This window comes from Phymastichus coffea, unplaced genomic scaffold (genome assembly GCF_024137745.1).
Source record: "Phymastichus coffea isolate CEN01 unplaced genomic scaffold, Cenicafe_Pcof_1.1 PCOF00036, whole genome shotgun sequence".
NCBI classification, from domain to species: Eukaryota; Metazoa; Arthropoda; class Insecta; order Hymenoptera; family Eulophidae; genus Phymastichus; species Phymastichus coffea.
In genome coordinates, this window is record NW_026706847.1 from 2,478,856 (window position 1) to 2,503,624 (window position 24,769).

Sequence of the window (24,769 nt, forward strand, 5' to 3'; positions counted from 1 at the left end):
TATAACGTGAGCGCGGTGGCAGCGGCAATCACTAGCTATCGCCAAATTTGCGAAGGGCAAAACTTGAGCGGCAGCGGTCTTCGGTTCGCTTCGCGCGAGTACTATCGGCCGGGAACTATTTGATCGATTCGCGCTGCGGCAGAGCGTCTTTGAGCGAGTTCGAAACACGTTAGTCGAGGGCACGAGCGCGCGGAAAGAAGCGTTGGATTGTACGAGCGTGCAGCGTATGCAGCGAGCGTTATCCTCTGCAAATTGCTGACGTACGGGCTTCCGACTGCGGAGCTTCATCTGGACTACGGTGATTTTGGCTAACGACACTGGGCAAACAACATCGGCCGTACTTGCCGAGTCTTTTAGCAGATTAGCCTACCGGTGCTCGATGTTGCGTGTGTAAATGTACGCGAGCCGAATGATGCGACTTAAGCGAGTATTCGAAAAATTTCGCTCGAGCTCGATCGATTCTTGCTCTTAATATTTCAAAGTGGATACCGGTGCAGCCCAGTTGGAATACGGAAAATCACCGAATAATTTTTTTTTTTTTCGTACGTTTAACCAAGGGATTTCATACTTGCCGTTACATCAGCTCCGAGTATCGAAAAATAATTTTTCGTTAATCCTCTGAGATGAATTTCGTCTTCAGTGGCTGTAGCCATTAGGAGGTAGGCATGAGAGGAAAAGAGAGTCACTGGCTTAGGCAAAAATTGGAAGAGCCACGAGTCTTTGTCTGCTCTTACGTAACTCGGGTGAAACGAGAATACAAAAAAAGAAAGAAATATCTGGTCACTTTTTCGTTGACACGGTTACTCGTCCCTTTTTCCCATCTACGCACTATATGAAAGGTTCATGCTGATCATGTAAATTTTCCGGACGTGTTGGCCGATTATCTTACCTATGTTTTTTTTTCTTTTGCGCGGAGAGAGAAAAAGATAATACACAGTGCTATCTTTTTGTTTATCCGAGTTGAGATGGCAATCGTTACGGGCCCATCTGAAGAGTCTGGAAAATGGCGTTGATTTTGTCGGCGATAACAAGCTTCAAAAACATACCATGAGGAGGACGCAAGCTTTGAGGAATTTGCATATTAATGCCTTTCCTTAGCCATCGCGTGTTGTGCTCCGAGTTTGCTGACAGCGTAAAATGATGCCCTCGAACGTCAGACAACTCTCGAGTTCGCCGAGCCTCTCGTTGACGAACGAAGGACAAATGTATTTTCCGGCGCAAAATGAGATTGGCCGATGAGCAAGGGGGACGGAGAAAAATCGACGCGATCAAGCGAAATTGCATGTTCCCAGGTTTCTCAGCGTGAAGAAGTGGCTGCTACGTAAGAAGCATCAAATCGAGTTGGCGCGCAAACGCGGCTGGAAGGGCTATTGGGTTTGCCTCAAGGGTACAACGCTGCTGTTTTATCCCTGCGAGTCGCAAGAGAGTCGCGCGGTCGAGACGGCGCCCAAGCATCTGATCATCGTCGATGGTGCCATCATGCAGCCGATACCCGAGCATCCGAAACGCGACTACATATTCTGCCTGAGTACTGCTTTCGGCGACGCATATCTCTTCCAAGTGAGAATTCAAACTCCCTTCTTGTTTCTCGTACTCGTTGGTGCGCCCGCTAGACACGTTTCTTTCCTTGCGGTCGTCAAAGCCGTGCAGTTTTTGCTCGCTGCGCTTCGCACAGTATCGCGCCAAGCGGCTGCGTTTTCAAAGCAGTTCTCGCGAAAATGCCAATTCCTGTTGCATTTGCCCAACGCTCGAGACTTGATTTCCGTTAAACATGCGCGGGAGCTATTAAAGCGTGCCGGCGTCATATTTCACCCGCCGCGGCAACGTCCTCAACACGATAATCCGGACAACAGCTGCTCAATAACATCTTGAAATTCATCCCCCAAGAAATGTTGGCTAACGAAGTATACTCGCGTTGTTCCCCAATCTCGCGCTAAATATTCACGAGAAAAAACGCTAAATATTAACGCGAGAGCTGTAACGGCGCTCCTCTTTTTTGCCTCCTGCCCTCTGTCTATCCTGCGTGAAATTAAGAATATCCGCGCATAAAACGCCCGCGTATACATATTCATCGGCGCTCGGGGCGAAAACAAGACAGGTAAAAAACGAGGAAGACGGGGAAATGTTTGCCGGGCGTTCGGTGCACGAGAAGCCGAGCGAGCAGGTGAAGATGAATTTTCATGTCGTTTGTGCCAAGGCTCCGTGTCAAGTGGAGCTGGAGAACTGGGTGAACAGCATACACTCGGCTTGCGCGGCAGCGTTCGCACGGCACCGCGGCAAGACCGGCACGCTACACCTTCTGCAGGAGGAGATATTCCGTCTGGACAAGGCCATCGAATCGGTAAATTCAGCTTTCCGTCTATGCGTATAACTATTGTACGGCCGACGCGGGCATTTGCACGAGACATTGCGCGATGCGCGTTGCAGGACAACAAGATGAGGCACATGGCGGATCTGCAGCAGTCGGTGGTGTCGGACATCGACACCAAGCAGCAGATCAACAATCAAATTGTCCAGTACGAGGAGAATCTCGAGCGACTGCATTGCGAGCAGTTCCGGCTCAGGTGCTACATGGCAAGCTTGCAGAGCGGTGAGCTGCCTAATCCGAAGGTAACGACGCGCTTGGATTTGCAGGCGATCGCGGGGGGCGCAACGCCACTCATCGTCGCTTCTGTTTCCAGAGTCTTCTGACCCACGTTTCACGAGCAACGAAGCAGACGCTCAATCGACTTGGCGTGTTCACCGTGTCGTCGTTCCACGCGTTCATCTGCGCGCGCAGCCCGTCCCTGCTGAACAATCTGCTCGCCGGTCGAGGTGCCACCAAACGACGACCGTTGCTGCTTTCCAGATCCAATAGCGGCTCGAGTCGACGCTCACTGCAGATCTCGAGGGACGAGGACAAGACCGTCAAAGTCATCGTACCTGAGAATCAGGTCAGTGGTGCAGGCCGCGCCGGCGATCAATCGAAAACTCGCCCGGCTCGTCTTTCGCGTAATTTTCGATGCGCTCTTGCGTTTTGTTGGCCTCATCAAATGCAGCGCCTCGCGGTGATTTGATTTGCATTTGCTCTGGCGGCCAAGTTCCCCGTCGCGGCGGAACCGCTGACGGCGGACCGATTTTCACCGACCGACACGCTCGCAACGATATCGCCAGCTTTGATGTTATCAGGGACAATTTACAAGCGGCTCGGTCTCGCGCGCTAACAGCTTCCGCGGGGAACGCCACGGCAATACTCTTCGACAGATTTGTGCTCGTAACTCGCGCGAGTGCCGCGCGCCAAAAGAAAGCTACGAGAAAGCCGAGTAGAGGCCGTAAAACCGTGTAGCATTCCGCGCCGTCTTTTCATCGACATCCGTATTACCACCGCCAACGCGGCGCTGTAATTGTTTGCTGTAGATCGTGTCGGTTTTCCTGCGAGATGGGATGACTGTCGAGGAGTTCCTTGCCAGCGCCTGCAGCAGAAAAGGTTTGAACGCGATGGAGCACTTTGTGCGTGTGAAGAAGCGACGCGACATGGAGGATCACAATTACTTTGTGCCGCACAGAACCGACTTGATTGAAACATACGTAAGTGTAACACTCTATATCGGCACGCTTCTTCCTTTTCTTTGTTTTTCTTTGTTTTCTTTTTAATGACTGTTGCAATATCCATTGTAATAATGGTGTCTAGGTGAGAGAAGGGAAAAAAGCGTGAAAATATTATCGATGTATCGGTATAAATAACTTTCTCAGTATAGACTCGATCAAGGTTCTTCAATGGAACAGCCGTTCGCGTATCTATTTCCTCTTTTTACGAATGGTGCAGCTAACGTTCACGTCAAAATTTTTATTTGAAATTCAACCTAGGCGTGTTAAAATTAGCCATTATTTTATGCACTAGAAAATTGAATTGAGAAAATTATTGATTGCGTTAATGGTCGACTCAACAGCTGCACACGCACGAAGTGGTCGAGGTGTGCGCGAAAATTCTGTATCAAGCGGAGCTCCAACGAAATCTGCTCGACCAGATGTGGGGATTCTCGGTGGAGGCCGAGCTCATTGAAAACGCCGACCGACAGGACGAGCTTTGCTGTTACGTTAGCCGCGTCGAGGATAAGAGCGTGGCCATGCATAACGGTAAGTCCATCGATAGATTATACGAGAGTACGATAATAAAAATCGCCCCCTCCCCCTCCTCTCTGCCGCGACAACAAACAAGGGGGGGCATCGATTTTTTACTACCGCTGACGTGAGCAACGGGCAGACACCTGCTCACGCGCAGATAGAGCTGCTGCTAGTCTCAACGATTAATTAGTGCGCGCGCGCTCGGAGTTTTTTTAGAGTAGCGCGATAAGCAAACCACCTTTCTGCCCTTCGAGTGGAGGACAAAGAGAGAGAGAGAGAGAGAGAGAGAGAGAGGGAGGGAGGAAGACTTTTTTTGCTCAATGTCGGTAAATCATTTGACTGGTACGTTTTACATGAAAACTATACGGATGAATGGTTCCTTGACGGGGCGTTACTTTTATTTTCAAGGAAATTCCACGTACGGAAGACACTGGGATTTCGATGTAACACTTTTATAGTCAGGGTAATAAATCTTTCCTGTTGGAGAAAAAAAGGATACGAAGAGCGGCGTTGCAGGAAGGGCAACGCGAGTTGTTATATGCGCCATATTTATTTATAGGCTTTTTACGTAGGATGTGCCAAGACTTTATCGCTTTTCAATACAACTTCGGGCGCGCGAGATGCACACTTTAGTTGTGTAACGGCCGCCATCGGTAGCGCAACGTATCACTCACCGGAGAGAAATGAAATAGAAATTGAATTTATTTTCGTTCATCGGACAGTGACGACCGCGCAGCGCTGAATTACGCGCTATAGAGGGCACGACGGATCGTAGCAAAAGGAAAAGAAGAAAATTTAAAAAGAAGCGATAATCGTTTATTAATTGTTCTCGTGCAGGTATAATCAAGGGCGACGAGATCATGGTACTAAACGGGGCAATAGTTAGCGATTTGGACATGATGTACCTTGAGAGCGTTCTGCAAGAGGAGCAAGCCTTGTGCATGATGATGCGTTCGTCGCGCACCGAGCCACCGGATCTCAGTGGCAACATCAGGGTCACCGATGACATCGAGAGTCTCGTATGTCCACCACCTCCCATAGATCCACCTGTGATCAGCGAGGAAATGATCTCCGGACTAATTGTCCCAGCACCTGGATGGTGTGAGTATTTATCTTCACGCTTTGCTACGCTTATTTGTTAATTAACTGGATTTCCTTTTACGACCAATTGATAACTGTTGAGCAGTGAATAACGACAATTCGTTGGTCGACTATGACGAGCTTCGAGTTTTGGTTTCGTGGCAAATTCGAAATTTTATTATATTTGCATGCCAAATGTATCGCGGATATTTTATTCATCAGTCATGTTGATATTGATATAGCTTGGATTTTTGTCCATCGGTGCAGCAACTTAGTTTTTACGGTTAAAAAGACATTTCCGACGAGTGCTAATTAAAGCTCAATAATTGGCATTCAATTAGTGTGCCATTTACCGTCGATAATTGCTGCGAAATCGTAATCAAGCCTAATATTCTATTTCGTACCGCATTGAAAATGAATTTTTTATTAGACGCTAAATCGGCAATTTCGCGCCGATAATTAAAGCGGCAGCTGCATCGCTGCAAGCGAAAAAAACGTTAAAAGCCCGCGAGTTTGCGCGTGGATTTATTCGCTGGCTAAAAGCTTCGCAACGGAATCGACCTCGATGTACGCTACGCGTAAGGTTCATTTGCAAGCCAATTAAATATGCGACCAATTCAAATATGGCTAGCCGGCGAAGTGGAGAAAAAAAAATCAGATATAGCTCTCTGAGCACGTAAGGATGTCGTTAGCACGAGATTTATAATGAGGGTGTATGTCTGTGTGTCTATGGGGGGAGAGGGGGAAGGCACTGCTAAAGCTGCGAGCACGCGATGCGCGCATATCGTATGTAGGTCGTCGCCGTCGGCGGCCGCAGCGAAATAGTAGGAAGGAAAGCTCGCGAGCGACGACGGCGGCTGCAACGACCACAGTTCGATATAACAGTCGCAGGGGGTAAGCAGCGCCTCGCGCGACAAGCCATCGTCCGACGCCCGGCCTCGCCGCCGAACTACTCCTCTTCGGCGAATCTTTCCGCTCGGCCTGCACTTTATCCCACGCCTCGGAGGATCCTTTCGCTCGCGGCTTCGCGATGGAGCAGCTCTGCGTGCCCGCGGCTCAAGATCCGCGCGAGTTTTCCGATGTGTCTCGTATCTTTTCACGCCCCGCGCTAATTAGCGAAGGCTTCGTCTACTTTTTCCTCTTTGATTTTTCCGCGACGCGCGGAAGCGCAAAAATGGCATTGTGAAAGTTAACGCTGACAGCGCTGGCGGCAGCACCGCTCTCTGACACGTAACATTCGCTAAGAATTTTCCTTTTTTTCACATTGCTGCGCGCCTTTTTTATTAATAAGGGGAACCCTGAGTTTTTTTTTCTCCCTCGTGTAGGTCTTTTCAGAAAAATCCCTGCGTGTCGTACATAGCCGGTTGGCAATGTTCAAAGGGGCATGGATATGTATAGAAAAATACTGCCTTTAAATATAGCGAAGTGCACAACGAGATGGTGTAACGCGTTCTTGAACGCAAATTAACTTTGCGTCCAGCCGGTGGAAAAATAACGTGCATTGTAATTAAAAAAAAAATAATAATAATAAGTTACATTTTACATTAAGTTACCGTTACCTTCACTTATATAGATGTGCTGTAAGAATAATTGCATCTTAGTTGAAGGACTATGCTTATGTCGCAAAAGAGCTAGTTACTAAAAGTCCTTGGGGCTTTTAGTACTCGATAGGCAAAATAACGTGCGAATTTGTTGACAAGTCTAAATACGTGAAACGATTGTGCGTTGCGATAGGCAAAGAAGCGACTGCAGACTCACTAGGCCACATGGAGAGCAAGCAAGGATCGCGTACGAACTCTTTCGAGATCGAGAACCTACTGAAGACGGCGGAACAGGTGACGGGAATATGCCGCTCGCCAGGTGAGACGCGAAAGTCCAGTCCGACCGGAAGCGTGCTGAGCTCGCACTCGCAGATGATGACACCAAGTCGACAGCTGAGCGATGCCGAGAAGCTGAAAAAGGTCATCCTCGAGCTCGTCGAGACCGAGCGGACTTATGTCAAGGTACGTTTTCCGGCCGACGGTCAGCTTTCTATAGCTTGACATTAATCATCGTGCATTTCACTCGCGGACGGTTATGTCAATGGCTCGTTATGGAATTGAGCTTTGAAATTTGAGTTATATCCAATGCTTTGAGTGGCTTCGACAGCGTTCACGGGATTAAAACTCGTCCCGTAACGCGATTATTGCGTCGTTTCATCGAACTCTCATAAAAATGCTTCTGCGGGCAAATGACAACAAAAATGTACGTTCTTTTGTTTCTAGAATTTGAATAATTTATTGGAAAACTATCTGGAACCTTTGAAGCGCGAGACATTCTTGTCGAATGCCGAGGTGAATGCCCTGTTCGGCAACATACAAGAAATCGTAACGTTCCAACGGCAATTTTTGCAAAATCTCGAACATGCAATCGAAGTTGAACCAGAATTCAATAAGTTCGAACATTCCAGTCAATTTGAGGTAACGCATTACGATGAAAATTGATCGATAATAGTTTTATAAACGATTGTTTTGCATTAATTTACAGAGTGTCCTGTTTTCCATTGGAAGTGCCTTCTTATGTTACGTAAACCACTTTAAGCTCTACAGCTCATTCTGCGCTAGTCATTCGAAGGCCCAAAAAGTCTTACACCCGAGTATGTATATTACGTAACGTATAACTGTTAGGTCATGCATTCGCAATTATTTTGTCCGTTTATGATTGAAATGCCACGCAACTGTTCGTTATTCGCGCGACCATTTTTCACTTAACGTGACTTCACTTATCCACGTGACGCGTGATTGCGAGCGAATAGCATTTCATTCAATGAATCATTCGGGCAAACGTACAAAATCATTGATGCGAATCGAGCATCGCTTGGCTCGGCCTGCATTCGTGATTTAATTACGTCAATTATCTCTGAAATCTGCGCGCAGACGAAGGAAATCAAGCGTTGCAAGAGTTCCTACAAGCGCGAAATCCAAGACAGCAGCATTCATCGACTCTGGAGTCGTACTTGATTAAACCTATTCAGAGAATATTGAAGTATCCGCTGCTGCTACAGCAATTGCGAAACCTCACCGACGAGCGCAGCGCCGAACATAAGCATTTAGTCGGTAAGTACGACAAATAATTCGTTCGATCGATTTCAAAGGTCGCTTTAAAATAAGTCACTTAGAATAACGCATTATGAACGCGACGGTGCGAGCGCCCTCAAGTGATGCCAGTACGTCACTGTCAGCGTGAGCTAGGTTGGCCGAGCGGTCTAAGGCGCCAGATTTAAGCTCTGGTTCCCGTCTGGGAGCGTGGGTTCGAACCCCACACCTAGCAAACTTTTTTTTTCTCCCCCCCTCCCCCGACTCTACTTCACGACGCGTTTCTATGTACCGTTGTGACGTGCGCTCTCGAATTATTTTTTCAACGTATTTATTTTTTTCCCCGTTGTTGCTAAACAGAGGCGCTCAAAGGTATGGAGAAAGTCGCCGAGCACATTAACGAGATGCAAAGAATTCACGAGGAATACGGAGCAATATTCGATCATCTATTCCGACAGCATCAAAAATCTTGTAAACAGGTGAACAATTGCATTAGTTTATAATAAATGACTTTGTGAAATATTTTTTTTGAGCAAACTTTGATCGCTAATATACATACTTGTGAATTGTGATTTGTTAATGTACTTTAGCCGATCGACTTGAGCCCAGGTGATCTACTTTATTACGGAGGTGTCGAGTGGCTGAATATCTCCGATTTCTTAGGAAAGATCAAGAAGGGCTTGGAATTACACGCAATGTGCTTCGTCTTCAAATCGGCTGTCGTGTTCCTTTGCAAGGAAAAGCTACGCCAGAAGAAGAAACTTATGGTGAGTGTCCTTTATCTGAAATTGTTATATATGCAACGATATCTGGATTGATGACTTATTCAACGCGGGCTATCGATACGAAAGATTTCATTTGTCGATAAGAGTTTCACGAGTTTTGAGTTATACCAGGGCTTCTGAAACGACCTTCTTTACTCTGCAACTGTCCTGATTAGATAATTATTTGTTATCGCGCGATAAAAAGACTAGAGCTTCATAGGATCGTTAAAGCAAAAGAAATCTCTGATTGCATTGCCGAATCGATTCTGTCAGCGTCAGAATGGGGCAGTAAATGACGATCATTCGTTAATTGCAGGGCGGCTCGTCGAAAGCAAATCTGCAAAAGGGCATGACGGGCGACGTGGAAATAATCCGCTATCAAGTGCTGATCCCGGTGACCGAGGTACAGGTACGCTCGAGCTCGGCCAAAGACATGGAATCTCACTTCCTCTGGGAGCTCATCCATCTGCGCAGCCAATTGCAACGTCGCTCCGAGAAAGTCTACGTGCTGTCGAACAGCACCAACGAGTTCCGCAACTCATTCCTCAAGACTATCCGGCAGATTATCCGCGAGTCCGTGCGCAACATGAGCATCCCATCCACGAGGTGTGTAAAGTTCAATTACCACCGCTCGACGGAGATTAGGCTAGTCCGTCGAGACTTTAGCAATTTCATTGATTGCGACTTTGATAAAGTGACGCGTGCGCGTAGGTGCCTACTTTATCGACGCTATCGCTCAGTCTTAATCGCGCGTATTTGTTCGGCATTGCAGCGTGGCTTTTCCTTTTTTCTTTCACCGTTAGCGTTCAATTTCAGATTGCACGAACGAATCATTGCTTGTAATCCTTAAAAGTCGGCTGAACCGATGACGAGATCGCTTTTGAACGGCCACTATCTCACGAGTAATTCTAACGGTCAACGCTTATTTCTTGCAAGCCTTCGCACGTCGTGTAGAACGCAGGCGCTGGGTCACGGGGCAATGACGATTTCGCCGCGCATGATCACGAGCGACAGGTCGCAAAACGGAGGACCGGTGCCGGCGCTGACGCCGATCCCGCCGAATTTGCCGACCGGCACGTTGTCGAAGAAAGCGATGAAGGGCCACGGCGCGACCAGTCTGCGACGCAAGTATTCGCACTCGAAGCAACCCGTCGATCGCGACAGTTCCGAGGACAAAGACGTCGAGGAGCAGCAGCACCACCATCAGTATGGACAACAGACGTTCCGCACCAGGAGCAAAACCATCAGCGACAGCACAGGTGAGTTTTCGCGAGTCTTGTGCAGGCGCGCCGCTTGTGAGACACTGTATGTTGTCGAAAAAATGTGTACTTCTTCTTATGTTCACGTCTTCCAAATTGATGTGTTTTTTGTCTTCCTCTCTTGTACCACAATTGAAAACCAAAGAGAACGATAGAATCGCGATTGCAATCTATGATCGGTAATAAAGCGATTGTTATCATGCGCAACACCGTGTGTCTCTGTGTTAATACCATATTTGATTGATGTGTTTGGTTTGCATTTGTTTGTCTCTCTTTTTTTTTATTCGTAAAAGAAGAAGAAACCAAAAAAATGTTTTGTAGGGGAGGTAAAGGTCGAAATGGACTCCGGCACAAAGTCCGAGGGCGAGGAGGACTCGCAAGCGTACACGGGCGAGAAAAAGACGAATCTGGGTCGCACGCCTAATCACTTAACCTTGAGCACTACCTCAACGATTTCCGCCGGCAGTACCGGAAGTCAAGCGAAACTCATACAATCCTCACATCACCCAGAGCATTATCAGCCACCTGCTGTTAAAGAGCTTGGTATGTGTCCAATCTTGAAACCGACCAGCCAAACACCTCCGTCATCGTGACATCATCGTGACTAACAGACATTCGTTTTGTTCTTTTTCATTTTTTTTCTTCGCGTCACCCTTCTAACGACCTATCTCTATCCCTCTTCACTCGGCAAGACCAAGTTATGATGTTTAGTCACTTTAGTAGTGTACATAGACGACGCACTCGGGTGATCGAGAGCTTCGATAGCAAGCTCGTGTATAGCTAACTCTTTTCTTATCACCCACTTACCGTACGTTCCCCTATCGCTAGTACACGACGGACAAAAAAAATTCTATCCAAATCGTCCGTGACAATCTCAGATTTTTTCCGAGTCTCTTTTACTTTGCTCGCGATGTGTATCGCGTGAAAACGTTACGTATTAAATTTGGTCATTAATTGGGAATTCAATGGCTTTCCAATGTTTACATGCTTCACATATACATACAATCACATATTTTTCTCCACAACATGAGTGTTACATGAAACTGAAAGAAGTAGTTAGGACACCTTAGAAGCACTTTTTAAAATTTTTCTTCTGAAAATCACATTGCAATCTCGGACGGACGCACGACTGAGCAAAAAAAAATGGTTGTTTCGAACAGGTTCACCAGTGTGGAAGCCACGAGAATTGCCGTCGCTGGGCGAAGCGACGACGCTGCCGCGCAAGGGCAAGGCATCGACCGGCGAGTTCGCGAACATGAGCTCGAAGCACAGCACGTCGCGCAAATCTCTCGCCGAGATCAACGCCCACAACAATCACGTCTAAGATTTGGACTCGCCGCTGAGCACGGGATTTCACATATGCAGGGCCTGCTACTGCTGCGAGCAGCAGCCGTACGCATGCGGCACCAATTAACCACTTAACTCGCGACCGATCAAGGCCGTTCACCGGGCTCTCGTCGTTGAAGCATGCCGGTTGCTGTCCGTGCTAAATGGACGCCGATCGACGGCTCCTCGCGCTGCGAACTCGGCATTTCGAACTGATCTACAATTATAGAATAATCGATGAGAGGAAACAAGGTAATTTTCGGAAACAACGACGACGACAACTATGTGTACAAATGTCACGACAATGGCAATACACCTGGAAATGATGGGTTCGCCCCGAGGATTCGACGATGACTTGCTCGATGGGGGGCGTTGCCAATGTTTTCGCTGTCTCTTTTTATTGGCGAAAGCACGAAATAACGCGACAAGTCACTCTTGTCCTCGCCCGATAGACGACGACAAAAGCTTGATTTTGTGACCTCGTTCATTTTTCTCCGTCTTTTTCCTGCGTTAGATCATGCACACGGCTACACTCTTACGTTGATCTTTCATAACAATTTTTTGTACCTTTTGTATAAGAACACTTCCATCGGTATAACAAAGGCAGTGCCAATTGAAGCTCGCAAGGGACTGAAAAAATAAATGGTTTTTTATCAGCGCGCGTCGACCCTACATGTCCTTCCCTTCAATTTTTCTGAAAATAAACACGACGCGCTTATTTCATCATCTTCCTCGAATCCTGAATATGCACGTTGGAATCTCAAGCGTGACGATATACAATCTTTACGGTGGTACCACAAGTCTCTTCGTCGGTCATTTTAAGGATTTTTATACAGGGTGTATTATTATGAAAAAGACGGAAGAGATTTTCGCGCGCTCTAAACACGCTTCAAAGTATACGAGTTTGCTTCGACTTTACTTTTTTTTCCTTGTTCGTACACGCGCTCGCGCGCGTGCGTCGATTGTTCATTCGAGTGTCGATGAAATTTAAGGAATTGGAAGAATTTTTGATGAAATTTTACGGATTTTCTCAGGTATTTTCTCAGCTCGCGCGCGTCAAATCGATTTCAGAGCCAATGCAACACGAAAATATCGTCTTTGAACAGGAATACGGCGAACGAATTACTAAAAGCAATAACTCTACCACCTAACGATAAAAGAATGCTCGTAAGAATCGGAGTTGATTAATGAATTCTTATATTATCACGAATGACAAGCAAAAATAATGAATCAAAGCTGTATCCAAAAGAAAAAAAATATCACAGTTGTGAGATATCTTATACCAGCATACATTAATTAGCGTATTTACCGAAGCGCACTCGTATAGATAAAAAAAGGCAACATCGAACGCCACATGTTTATCCGCAAAACTACGTTTATACCTTTTACCGTAATAAGAAAAAAAAATGACTTTGACACTTAGTCACCCAAGTATATCATTGTATTTTTCCGGTATCTTAAAGGGAAATCTCGACTAGTTATGGTAAGCACGACATTATAGAAAGGAAATTCCGACGGCCACAGTATGTGAGAGCCCCTTTAGCGCAGGCAGCAACACACATTTACTCACATAAAAGCAAAAATGAAGAAATAATCAATTCTGTAAATAATGTAATAACAGTAATGAATTTCAATGCACTTGAAAACTTGGAAGTGGTTGAATGCGGAGTCTAGCATTCACACGCGCGCACGCACGCACACACACACACACACGCACACGCGTGCGCACGTACACACACACACACACACACACACGCACATACACGCAGGCACACATACACGCAAAGGAGTTAAACGACGACGAGTAAGAAACGAGTAAGATATTATATTCTATATTACAAAGATAAGTACGTAATGTTAGCGATTAAAATCAATTAAAAGAAACCAAACAAATGCCCTTTCGTGCGCGCTTACTGCTCGTTGTTAAGTAACGTTGCGCGCGCGCGAGAGCAGTCCGAAGAGAGCGCACTCGGACGCCGTGGAAACTGAGGCAGCCGCGCGAAGGTATTCTCCAAGCGCCGTAACACGCGCGATTCGGCGCCGCGAGCCCTCGTCGCGAGAACGATCGGACCGACCGAGCGCCAGTGCTCGAGATCGAGAGGCCGATAAAGAGTGACAGGGGAGAAAACAAACGAAACAAACAAATAAATGAACGCACGGAATTTTATTTTTAACATTGCTTATTGCGTAACAACGATCCGAGACACTTGCCCTCGCGTCCGGGTCAGATGACGAGTGATCGCGATCGATGCGCGCGCGCGCGCGCCGGGCGCAATGAAACGATGCCGCGCACTGCGCAAAACTTGAATCTAGTCAAATGCGAATGAATGTAGTTATGTGTGCGCGCGCGCATGAAAGACCGGAGTGAATGGATTATAAAGAATCGCGTAACGGCGAGCCAAATATAGAAACAAAGTCTACTAATGCGCTGCGGAGAGGCTGATATTATACATATAAAAAATAATTCGATATTATTATGCTGAAAAAAATACATTGTTAATGGATAATTAATCGTTATGGGGAAAACAAAATAACGACGATAAGACAAGGAGTTATAAAAGAAAATTTGTGTACATTAGACGAGAGAAAGTATCCAAATAGATTGATGATTATCTACAACCAAAAATATATTATATATAATTATACATATATAAATATAAATAATTAAAAGAAAACAAAATATATATATACATACTTAAAGTAACGTTGTTATAATTAGCGTTTTACGTACGGCATTCTATAAAGTCACACGATAACAAATCTATATCGAATTGATCGCATCGAGTTTGCTTGAAATATAAAACACGCGCAATTTTTGAATATCAAATGACTTGTTTCAATTTATTATTTTTCAACTTTTAACGTGAGAAGGGTTTGTCGAATAGTTGGTTCATTTTATTTTTATATAATTGGACGTAGAATATCGTAAGTAGATCAATATTGCTGTGTGGCATCGTCTGTTACGTCAGTTATCTCAATAATGAAAGTATTGAAATAACTGACGTTTGTTTGCTGGTAGATTTTTTATGTTGTATATAAAGTAACGATGTAAATGGATAAAATATTTTCAGTAAAATTAAAAATTATACTTCTAAATAGCTTTACTTAGAAACAAACTTGAAGTATATATAATATTATATAGTCGTTTAGTATAGCTGTTATATGTACGTTACTATGTTGAAGTTTTCGTGGCATTAAAAAAAGATTGATTCCGATTCGACAGAACGTTTGTCTCACGAATAATTTGGTAACAAACATGAATTTGTCACGACAATCACGAATGAATTTTGGTCGGAAGTAGTAAGAGATGTAGAATGCGAAAGACGTAGTTTGAAAAAAAAATCAATAAAATGAAAGGTTGAATACCGTCGTCGATCATTTTTACGAGCTACTCGAGCTTTATTTTCAAGCAGTCGATGCGATGAAAACCGTCATAAACAACAATTCCATGTCCAAACGAACTGAACGAAAAAAAAAAAAAATTGCAAAATGATGAAAAATCAACCTTAAATGCCGTGCGTAATGAGAAAAAATGCAGGAAACAAATTAGCGAGTCTTGTGAGGTTTGTAGAAGTACAGCGAGCATCGAAAGACACAAAAAAGTGGGAAAAAAGTTATATAAGGATACATCACTCTAAGCAACCTTGAAAAAAGATCTTAATTGACGCAGTATTATTAATGATTACCAATTAATATTTAAGATATATAGAACAAAAAGGACCTGCTTCTTTGAGTAACGTTCAGTAGCGTATGTGTTGAAAAAAATGCTCAGGTGAAAACATGTCATAAGGGCATAGACGAAGCAGCTATAATGACAAAAAATTTACTATCTTATTATTGTAAAAATACAATAGTTATAGGTGAACGAACCGTTATACGAGTGTCTATTTAAACATACTTTTATCATCGTTGCATCAATTAAGAAATAGTTTATATCAAGTAAAATACAATACATAAATAGTACAGATTTTGTCATGAACGCTGCGTCATCGCTCTATGACACCGCAACGAAATATTATGCACACACTATAACGAAACACCGAATATATTTCTCAATTATATTTCACTCTTGTATCTTCCTTTCATCACCGATACTATACGTTGCATAATTATAATTTTGAAGAGAAGAAAAAAATGTTTAATTAAAGATGTGTTATATATTGAAAAATTTTAATCGATACTATTTTATCTTGAGAATAAAGTGAATATTAATAAAGTATTATTCGATATTTTAAGCTAAAAAGATATGAAGAAAAATTTATTGTGTACTCTCAGAAAACAAATAATAATAATTAAAATTTATTATAAAAAGCTGCCGTATTACCAAAGAGAGAGATATCTATCGATATGTCTATAATGGCTGAGTGATAATGCATACAGAGTTATATTTATTTTATTGAATAACATACACTATCAATTAAATTATATTGAACAGATATGGTAACAAACTTCTTGGAGCTGTGCTAAAAGAAATGAAAAATAATCCTTACGTTGAAACATAAATAATATGATACGAGTGTTCTGATTTCGATGTAATAACAGGACAAAACTGGCTCGAGCTCGCGGGTGCTTTTCAAATGTTAACAAGCTCCACGCGCGTCAGGAATCGACTATTAATTCACGTCGCGAGAGAGAACTCTAAAAATACTTAAACGAAAAAAAAAAAATGATAAAAATATAATAAAATAAAAAATAAAATAAACGCTCCACTTTTCGAAAGCCTGTCAAATGTACTCGCACGAATAAAGCGCGCATCGTTCGTCGTCGAACGATAAATGGAACGGAGAACGAAGGAAGAGGCACGTAACGGCAGCTTGACAGGATTCGAGCGGGGATTACGTGTAACGTATGCGTGCGCATGAAAGAGGCAACAGTTACGAGTGTAAGGTTCGTTAGTGGTTATTATTAACAAAGTGAAGCGATTTACGTAAGGAAATTTAAACAAAATAAATAAAATAAATTCTTAACTAGATGTGACAAGTACGCGAGAGAGATCGGAGTGAAAGCGTGATGCGAAGTGGTCTTGGTGTTAAAAACAAGCAAGTATACTTAAATACCTAATTAAAGTCATCCGGTTATCACTTGACAGCGAAACGTTAGCATTCACACACTCACCTATTATCTTAAACGAGGTATCAAAGGGTAGAGGGAGGGGGGATCGATAAACAATGCAAGTAACTTATAAATGAAATTGAAAGACCTTACGTTGCTCGAACTTACTTATTGCATTTGTCTGTCTGTATAAATTTTATTGCATAAATTCTGTGCAGTGTCTACGAACCTTGGAACTTGCGACAACTCTTTGGCCCTTGTGCACCTTACAAATAGCTCTGCGATGCTCGCTTCCAATGAATTATCCAAATGAACAAGGACGAGGAAGCCTCGCGAGTACCAAAGGTAACGGAGCACCAGCAAAATAGTTGGCCTAGTAAACTGAAGTTTCATGTTTTCCTTGCCCACCCAAAGTTGTATAAGCGATTTATTAAATTATATCGACGTCGAATTATGGACATTCTTCGATAGAAAACAAAGCAAAAGTTTTATTGAATAACGACGATAAGTAATATTAAATAAAAAATAATAATAATAATAATAAAACCAAAGTCTTTATCGCTAACCGTTGAGAGAAAGCAAGAGAATTAAGCGTTACGTTAAGTGACGCGAGAGATAAGAAGCGAGCGAGTAAAGACGATAGCAAGACAATGGGGTGAATATAAACGTAAATAAATAGCTAACAAAGAAAGAGTGAGCGGAGAGAGCTGTGGACGATTCTACTGCGTCGGATAAATAAATTGTTTAATCGTTCAGTTATTTGTAATGCGCGTGCGCTCACACAATTGCGAGAGAACAAGTGAATAGGACTTTATAATAAATTGGCCTGCATTAATGCGAATGGGGGAAAAAATAACAAACAAATGAAAAAAAAAACCAAAAAAAAAAAGAAAAACAATGCAAATTGGCGAAGACAGGGTTACCGGGATGAAGATACGTAAATTGCGCGAAAATAGTGGACGATGTGCAATTTCCGATATGCGGCGAGCGTAACGAGTCTTTCTGATATAGAGTCTCTTCCTTTCTTGATTTTTCCATTTCGTGAAAAAGCTCTTTCAGTGTGAGTAAGGGGAATAATGAGGTTTTGCGGATATCGGCAAAAACCGAAATGAATCCTATATAATATAATTCACGATTATAAATAAATATTATATACATACATGAGGAGAAAAAACAAACGAGCAGAGAAGCGAATGTAATTTTTTGCGTTTTTTCATTACGTATTATAAAAAGAAAGAATAAAATGAATCTCAGTAGTCTAAACTCTACCGAGTCTGTCTTAATAATTATTGATTAATTATTGTAAACGATCATTAAGCTGTATTAATTGTTATCGCTCCTCGGTTAGATGGAGATGTCTGAGTGGGAGATCCATTTGTACAATCATTGCGTCATTAAAATATGATTATTAATTATTGCGATGTGACATTGTTTTATTTACCAATCCTTATATTATCCCTAATCGATTTTCTAAAATTAGATCAAATCGTAAAATAAACACAAATGTTCTGACATTTTTTCAAACTAAGATAATGAACGATAATCAATGTAATCATTAGAAATTGATTCAGAATTTTTTTTCCTACATTATGTACAGTCTTTATTTTTATTATCTTTTCATTTTTTTTTTCTTATCATCAAAACAATTTCAGAAGAAACCGAGCTTCGCAGTAATTTAATTTGATAATACCAATTCACGTTTGCATGCCTCGATACAGCGGAATGAAAAAAACACGTGTAATGCCAGTGTCAAGTATACAAAATTTCTCGAAATAGCGGTTATGGCCGAATGACTAATAAAATTATCAAATCTAAAAAAAAGTTATATCATATAATAAATCGACAGCTAACAAAACATATGTTCTGAAGTCAGAGCTACGAAGATTATATAAAAAGATAAAAGGGCCTCGTAAAAAATGCGACAACTTTCACACCTGCCCGATAAAACTCACACAGTTAGTCGATATCAATATCTCAAGCCTCATATTATTGACCGCATCATTCATTCAGTCAGCTGTCGTGTAGTAGTCAAGTCGTAAGGTTTACTTTCGTAAAATGTGATATTTTATCACATTTTATTTTATGATTTAAAAATTATTTTTAATTTGCATTTCTAGAATAGTAAAGTTATTTGATTTAGTATTAATTATTTATATCGATAACAGTTTCAACTATACAAATAGTGGCTGAGGTGGAGGCCATTGAAAGGCGTTTACAAAAAAAACTTGGATTAAAAGCAAGTGACTCGAAATGAAGTGTATATTAGCATTAATTCTGTTGCTTTTAACAAGTTTTCTGAAAGTAGACTGCAAAAATGACAAATATCATTGTACGTGGTATAAAGAGTGTAAAGTAAGCGATAACTCTAATAGTTTACGAAACTGTCTATCTGGACAGCCAGCACAACCAATCAACAATGTCACAGCTGAATATATTTTTAAACAGCGATGTCCACATTTTTTCAATAATACAGGTATAACGTTAACCAATTTGAAAGAGTTTTGTGTTATGCTCACGGTTAATCTCATTTCGAGAGGCGTTGATTTTAGATATTTGGAATGATGCATTGGAAGATTAAAATATATTTCTAATAAGTAGTACTACGATATATGTAAATTTCAACCACAATTCTATTTTCACAAAATCAAATGCCGTTTCATTTGTTTCGTTTATTAAAGATATTACGATGATGCTTTATCAAGCATGATAATATGCTTAATAAATATGCAAGTAGAATAATAGCATATAATTAATTTTATTTAATATGCAGACGAAATACTAACTTGCTGTGATGCTGCACAAATTATTACAATGGATATAAATATGGGACGAGCAGAAGCGATATTTGGTAGGTGTGCTTCCTGCATGAAAAATCTATTCCGTTCCATATGCGATTTTACGTGTCAGCCGGATCAAAGCCGATTTATGAACGCTATGGAAATTCTTAAAAATGACAAAGGCGAGACTTATATCGAATCCGTAGAGGTCAGTCTATGATAAGCATCTGATGCAGTAGAATTGTTTTTAGATTGACTCAATCTTGTACTTTCAAAGATCTTGTTGTCCGAAGAATATGCAAACCAAACTTTTGATTCGTGTAAGAACGTCCAAAATCCAACAAGCAATCAATTAGCACTTGATTTGGCTTGTGGTGGTGCTAAAAGCTGTACTCCAAGACGGTAAATGAAATGGAAAATGTCTTCAGTAATGCTTCAACAAAAATCGAATAACGAATTGACGATGTTTTAGTTGGTTCGAATTTATGGGATCACCCAGCAAATCTGCTGGTATGGTACCTTTCGTAGTGAAGTATGCATTTAGCCAAAACGAATTGAAAACCAAAAATTTAAGTGATCCATTGAATCCTCCAACGAAAAAATGCAGCGATCCATATGACGTGAGTGTTCAACCAAAATCATAAATTGAATTAGTTGAAATTATTTGAAATTCGCTCTCGATTGTGATTTTTGTAGAACTCTTCACTCTCTTGTAGTTGTGCAGATTGTACTTCGACTTGCAAAGACAATTACGTGCCGATGGATGCCAGTGAATTTGAAATTTTTGGTTGGAACGCTTATGGGGTGATAGCAGGTGTCACCGTTCTCGGCCTCAGTACTCTCTTCACAGTAGGATTTCTAATGTTCAGCCGAAAGTCTACTGCGACTGGTGAGGCTTTTTGAGATTTTCATTTCTTTGCAAATCACTGGAATAGCGTACCAATTTTCAGCCGACCGCCTAGAATTCCCGACATTGGACAGCGGCACGTTGCTTGAAAAATTGGATCAGCCTACGACTTACGGCGATAGATTTCGACAAATTTTAGAATTGACATTCGAATCGATTGGCTATTTTTTCGCTAAACATCCCGTCAGCTCGATAGCCATAATCGTAAACATTGTTTTCATATGCGCCTTCGGAGTGTCATATCTAACCATTACTTCGAATCCTATCGAAATCTGGGCTGCGCCGAGTAGTCGTTGTCGAGTGGAAAAAGATTACTTCGATCAACACTTCCAACCATTTTATCGCACAGAACAGATCTTTATCAAATCTGTAGGTTTGGAATCGGTGAGTGGAATGACTTTGTTCACCTCTGTTATATCGTTAGATTATTATGATCAACTTTGTTGCGAGAAATAACCTATATAGGTATATAATTACGACATTGACGATGACGAGTGTTATTTTGACGACTTTTGTCGCTTATTTGATTGAGGCAACTGTTGCAGGATAACTTGGCAATAATAGAACTCATTCATTTTCACATTGCATAATTAATCCTTTATAGTTTTCCTACAATATTACAAGTCAAGATGGAAATACTATCGACAAAGTAAATTTCGGACCCGTTTTCCAAAAAAAATTTCTACGTGCTGTTCATGCTTTACAAGAAAAAATACTAGAGGTAAGCATGGTACTTCATTCATGCGCGATTGCCGGTAAGAAACCGTGCAATTGATTACAGATCGGTCAAGACGAGAGGGAAGGTTTGGAAAAGATCTGCTATGCGCCAGTGAAAAATGACTTTTCTGGCCCAATGACATTATCGTACTGCACAGTGCAAAGTGTGTGGGGATATTTACAGAATGACATTGAGGTGTTAGAGGCGAATTATTTGCAAGAACTATACGAATGCATATCGTGAGTATTTTGTGGTAATTTGATATATGCGAATGTTAAAGAGGGATTTTATTTATTTGGTCAGGAATCCCTATCAAATTAATTGCCTCGCGCCATATAAGGGACCGATAATACCTGCAATCGCATTGGGCGGATTTCTCGAAGACGACAAAGAAAGTTACGGAGCGGATGATTACGTTACGTCGAATGCACTGGCGCTGACGTTTCTAGTGAACAATCCGAAAGACAAAGACAAATTAGATCTGTCGATGAAATGGGAACAACGGTTTTTATTTCAATTTTCTTTCAATTCAGCCAAACTGGTCGACGGCCATTTGAAAACTGTCAATTCTTCAGATTCATAGATTTCATGAAAAAGTGGGACAAAGAGGAGCGTCCTGAATTTATGGAAGTTGCCTTTTCAACCGAGAGATCTGTCGAGGATGAGCTTGAAAAGACGTCGAAAGCTGAAGGCGTGACAACGGCAATCAGCTACACAGTGATGTTTGTTTACATTGCGTTGGCGTTAGGACAATTTCGATTGTCGCTTGACTGCTTCGTAAGTTTCGATCAGCGCCATTCCACATCAACACGGAAAAGTTCAACTTCGTGTATGACTGTTCATTTCAGATCACCAGTAGGATCGTGTTGAGCATCGGTGGAATATTCACAGTTATGTCATCGGTAGTTTCTGCTATTGGAATATTCGGATACATGGGTGTGCCCACGTCACTTCTTACAATCGAAGTGAGTAAGAGTATAGTGAGAAGCTGCGACTTACCGACTTTCTTCTTTGGCACTTACGATGAGACTTTCAAATGACAATTGATATCTTCAGGTCATTCCGTTCCTCGTGCTAGCCGTAGGAGTAGACAATATATTCATTCTGGTCAGAGCGCACGAAAAGTACCCAAGGAAAAGCACGGAGTCGATAGCAGGGCACATAGCTCGCACCGTCGCCATGGTCGGGCCGTCGATGCTGCTGACGAGCGCGTCGGAATGCTTGTGCTTCGCGATCGGTATTGCAATTTTGAATGGTCGGAAAAATTCTTATTGAATTATTATTATTGCTGAATTATTATTGAAAATAGGCTCGATGTCTAACATGCCGGCCGTAAATACGTTTGCGAAATTCGCTGCTCTCTCGATATTATTCAACTTCCTCCTGCAGATAACCGCTTTCGTTAGCATAATGTCCTTAGACAGCATGCGCCAGGAAGTGAGTAATTTTACCGAGCGTCGATCGCCTGAGAAGATGGGAAATTGATTTGTTTAAAATGACGCGTTTCAGGCAAACCGCCTGGATTGCTGCTGCTGTATATCTTTGAATAGGCACTCGACGAGAGCGCACGATCGAGGTCTAGTCAATAGGTTTTTCGAAAGAATATACACCCCATTTATCATGAACAAAGTGGTGCGTGTTGTGGTCTTTCTTATCTTCATCGTCGCATTGGCGTCGAGTGCTGTTCTCGTTCCCGCCACTGAAATCGGCCTTGACCAACAACTCTCAATGCCAGATGATTCTTACGTTTATAAATATTTCGAGGTAATGCCTTCTCGTAACTCGTTCGCAATGTTCGATTGCGAGCCCAAATTGATCGTCTAATGCCTAATCTTGATATCTTCAGTTCATGCAAGAGGTTTTGTCGATGGGACCACCGGTATATTTCGTCGTTAAGCAAGGATTGAATTACAGCGACGTTAGAGTGCAAAATGCAGTAAGTGGAGCTTCTGGTTCTAACGACGATTCCATTTACATGCAATTATTTTCAGCTGCGAATCGATCGAAAGAGTGAGTAGCGAGGACCATAGATTGCTTGGCATAAAATCGAACAAGATGTCCCTTTCACGAAATTGTTTCAGAACATACATAGCGCAAGCTGCGTCTTCGTGGATTGACGATTATTACGACTGGACTACTATCAAGGGCTGTTGCAAATATTTCAAGATTAACGATTCCTTTTGCCCGCACGACTATTCAAGTAATATCTTTTGGCAATTTATTTTATTTTGAAATAAGGAAACAGTTGCGTAAAATTTTTTTCCTGCATTACAGGCGACCTGTGTAACGATTGTGATATTGCGCGTCATCAATACTATAATTTAAGACCTAATACAACCAGTTTCCGTAAATACATTCCTCATTTTTTGACTGACGTGCCTGATCAATTTTGTGCCAAAGGCGGTAGAGCAGCTTATCATGACGTAAATTCTTACTAATAATAATTATTAACATATTCAATTGATTATAAAGTCTGGTATAATTGTTAAACAAGTTATTGAACCAATTCTTACTATAAAAAATTGACCATTCACCATGTATCACCCAAAATTTCATCACCTGTTACACTTTCAGGGTGTAAATTATTATTATGATAATTATGGACTCACAAATGTTGGTGACACATATTTTATGTCTTATCACACGCCATTAAAAAAAGCATCTGATTGGTACGAAGCATTACGCAGTGCAAGATCAATCGCAGAGAGTATCACGAATATGATTAATAATGCTAATTTAACCAGTACTAAAATCACGGTATTCCCATACAGGTATGTTCAATGTTTCACTTGATTTATTTATTTTGAGAAATCTTACAATTATAAACAATATGTGTACTAAAAAATAATGGCTTTTTGCAGTGTATTTTATGTATTCTATGAACAATATCTTGATATAAAGTTCATGACATCCATTTCATTATCTCTATCCTTAATATCTATATTTATTGCAACATTCATCTTTATTGGATTTTCACTGTTTTCTGCAATTATTGTATTGCTAACAGTTGGAATGATTGTTATAAACTTGGCAGGGTCAATGTACTGGTTAAATATTTCTTTAAATGGAGTTTCTCTAGTCAATCTAGTCATGGTGAAAATTAGAAATACTTTTACAATTAAAATATCAATTGTTTTTTATAAACAAATATTAAATGTACTACTATTGATTAAAGGCTGTCGGAATTTCCGTCGAATTTTGCAGTCACATGGTTCATGCTTACATAATATCAAATAAAAAGACCAGAGAAGAAAAAACAACAGAAGCTTTATCTCGTGTAGGAAGTTCTGTAAGTTCGTTTGATATATGGTTTAAGTGATCATAATTCATTTATCTCTGTATTCTAAGTTAGTGAAAATTATTTAATCAATTTTCTTTTCTAGGTATTCTCTGGCATAACACTCACTAAATTTGTTGGAATTGCAGTACTTGGTTTTGCTAAAACTAAAATATTCACTGTCTTTTACTTTCGAATGTACTTAGGTATAGTTATATTTGGAGCAGCTCATGGACTTATATTTTTACCTGTTTTGTTGAGTTACATAGGTGAGCATTGATTGAAAAAATTAAAATGTATAAAATTATTATGATTCGCAAAAACATTGATATTTAAATAATATTTCAGGTCCCTTGTGAACAGTCAAACTTGAATTAATATTAATTTTTATTTTAATAATTTTTATGAATAAGTTATTTATAGTTTTTAAA

The 24,769-nt window shown here is 41.5% G+C and overlaps 2 protein-coding genes and 1 non-coding gene across 5 annotated transcripts in view; all 3 read left to right on the forward strand.

Annotated features, from left to right (window-relative positions):
• Positions 1-18,080, forward strand: part of LOC131663608 (protein still life, isoform SIF type 1) — a 66,120-nt gene extending 48,040 nt beyond the window's left edge. For all 3 annotated transcript variants that reach the window (XM_058934089.1, XM_058934090.1, XM_058934091.1), the window contains 17 exons: positions 1,293-1,560; positions 2,198-2,341; positions 2,428-2,610; positions 2,682-2,933; positions 3,397-3,567; positions 3,930-4,116; positions 4,942-5,205; positions 6,919-7,187; positions 7,449-7,643; positions 7,711-7,819; positions 8,100-8,279; positions 8,619-8,737; positions 8,849-9,025; positions 9,339-9,628; positions 9,959-10,281; positions 10,603-10,824; positions 11,442-18,080. In XM_058934089.1, coding sequence (XP_058790072.1) covers positions 1,293-1,560; positions 2,198-2,341; positions 2,428-2,610; positions 2,682-2,933; positions 3,397-3,567; positions 3,930-4,116; positions 4,942-5,205; positions 6,919-7,187; positions 7,449-7,643; positions 7,711-7,819; positions 8,100-8,279; positions 8,619-8,737; positions 8,849-9,025; positions 9,339-9,628; positions 9,959-10,281; positions 10,603-10,824; positions 11,442-11,605 — 3,517 coding nt within the window. In that variant the 3' untranslated portion in view covers positions 11,606-18,080. The remainder of the gene's footprint in view (positions 1-1,292; positions 1,561-2,197; positions 2,342-2,427; positions 2,611-2,681; positions 2,934-3,396; positions 3,568-3,929; positions 4,117-4,941; positions 5,206-6,918; positions 7,188-7,448; positions 7,644-7,710; positions 7,820-8,099; positions 8,280-8,618; positions 8,738-8,848; positions 9,026-9,338; positions 9,629-9,958; positions 10,282-10,602; positions 10,825-11,441) is intronic.
• Positions 8,410-8,493, forward strand: Trnal-uaa (transfer RNA leucine (anticodon UAA)). Its single transcript has one exon. It is a non-coding gene; the product is annotated as a tRNA-Leu (tRNA).
• An 829-nt stretch (positions 18,081-18,909) lies between the features above and the next one.
• On the forward strand, positions 18,910-24,697 carry LOC131663581 (NPC intracellular cholesterol transporter 1 homolog 1b-like). Its single transcript, XM_058934053.1, has 23 exons — positions 18,910-19,132; positions 19,430-19,644; positions 19,714-19,838; positions 19,909-20,056; positions 20,133-20,325; positions 20,387-20,727; positions 20,809-20,839; positions 20,994-21,064; positions 21,125-21,300; positions 21,365-21,565; positions 21,637-21,838; positions 21,910-22,026; positions 22,118-22,298; positions 22,371-22,498; positions 22,571-22,825; positions 22,908-23,071; positions 23,143-23,261; positions 23,336-23,484; positions 23,636-23,832; positions 23,923-24,154; positions 24,237-24,350; positions 24,445-24,607; positions 24,687-24,697. The coding sequence occupies exons 1-23, from the start codon at positions 18,910-18,912 to the stop codon at positions 24,695-24,697; spliced, it is 3,756 nt and encodes a 1,251-aa protein (XP_058790036.1).
• The last annotated feature ends 72 nt before the right edge of the window (positions 24,698-24,769 follow it).

Coding starts and splice junctions, on each gene's coding strand:
- LOC131663581 (XM_058934053.1), top strand. CDS start 18,910: ATGAAGTGTATATTAGCATTAATTCTGTTGCTTTTAACAAGTTTTCTG. Junction 19,133..19,429: donor ACATTTTTTCAATAATACAG/GTATAACGTTAA, acceptor TTTAATATGCAG/ACGAAATACTAACTTGCTGT. Junction 24,155..24,236: donor CTCTAGTCAATCTAGTCATG/GTGAAAATTAGA, acceptor TATTGATTAAAG/GCTGTCGGAATTTCCGTCGA.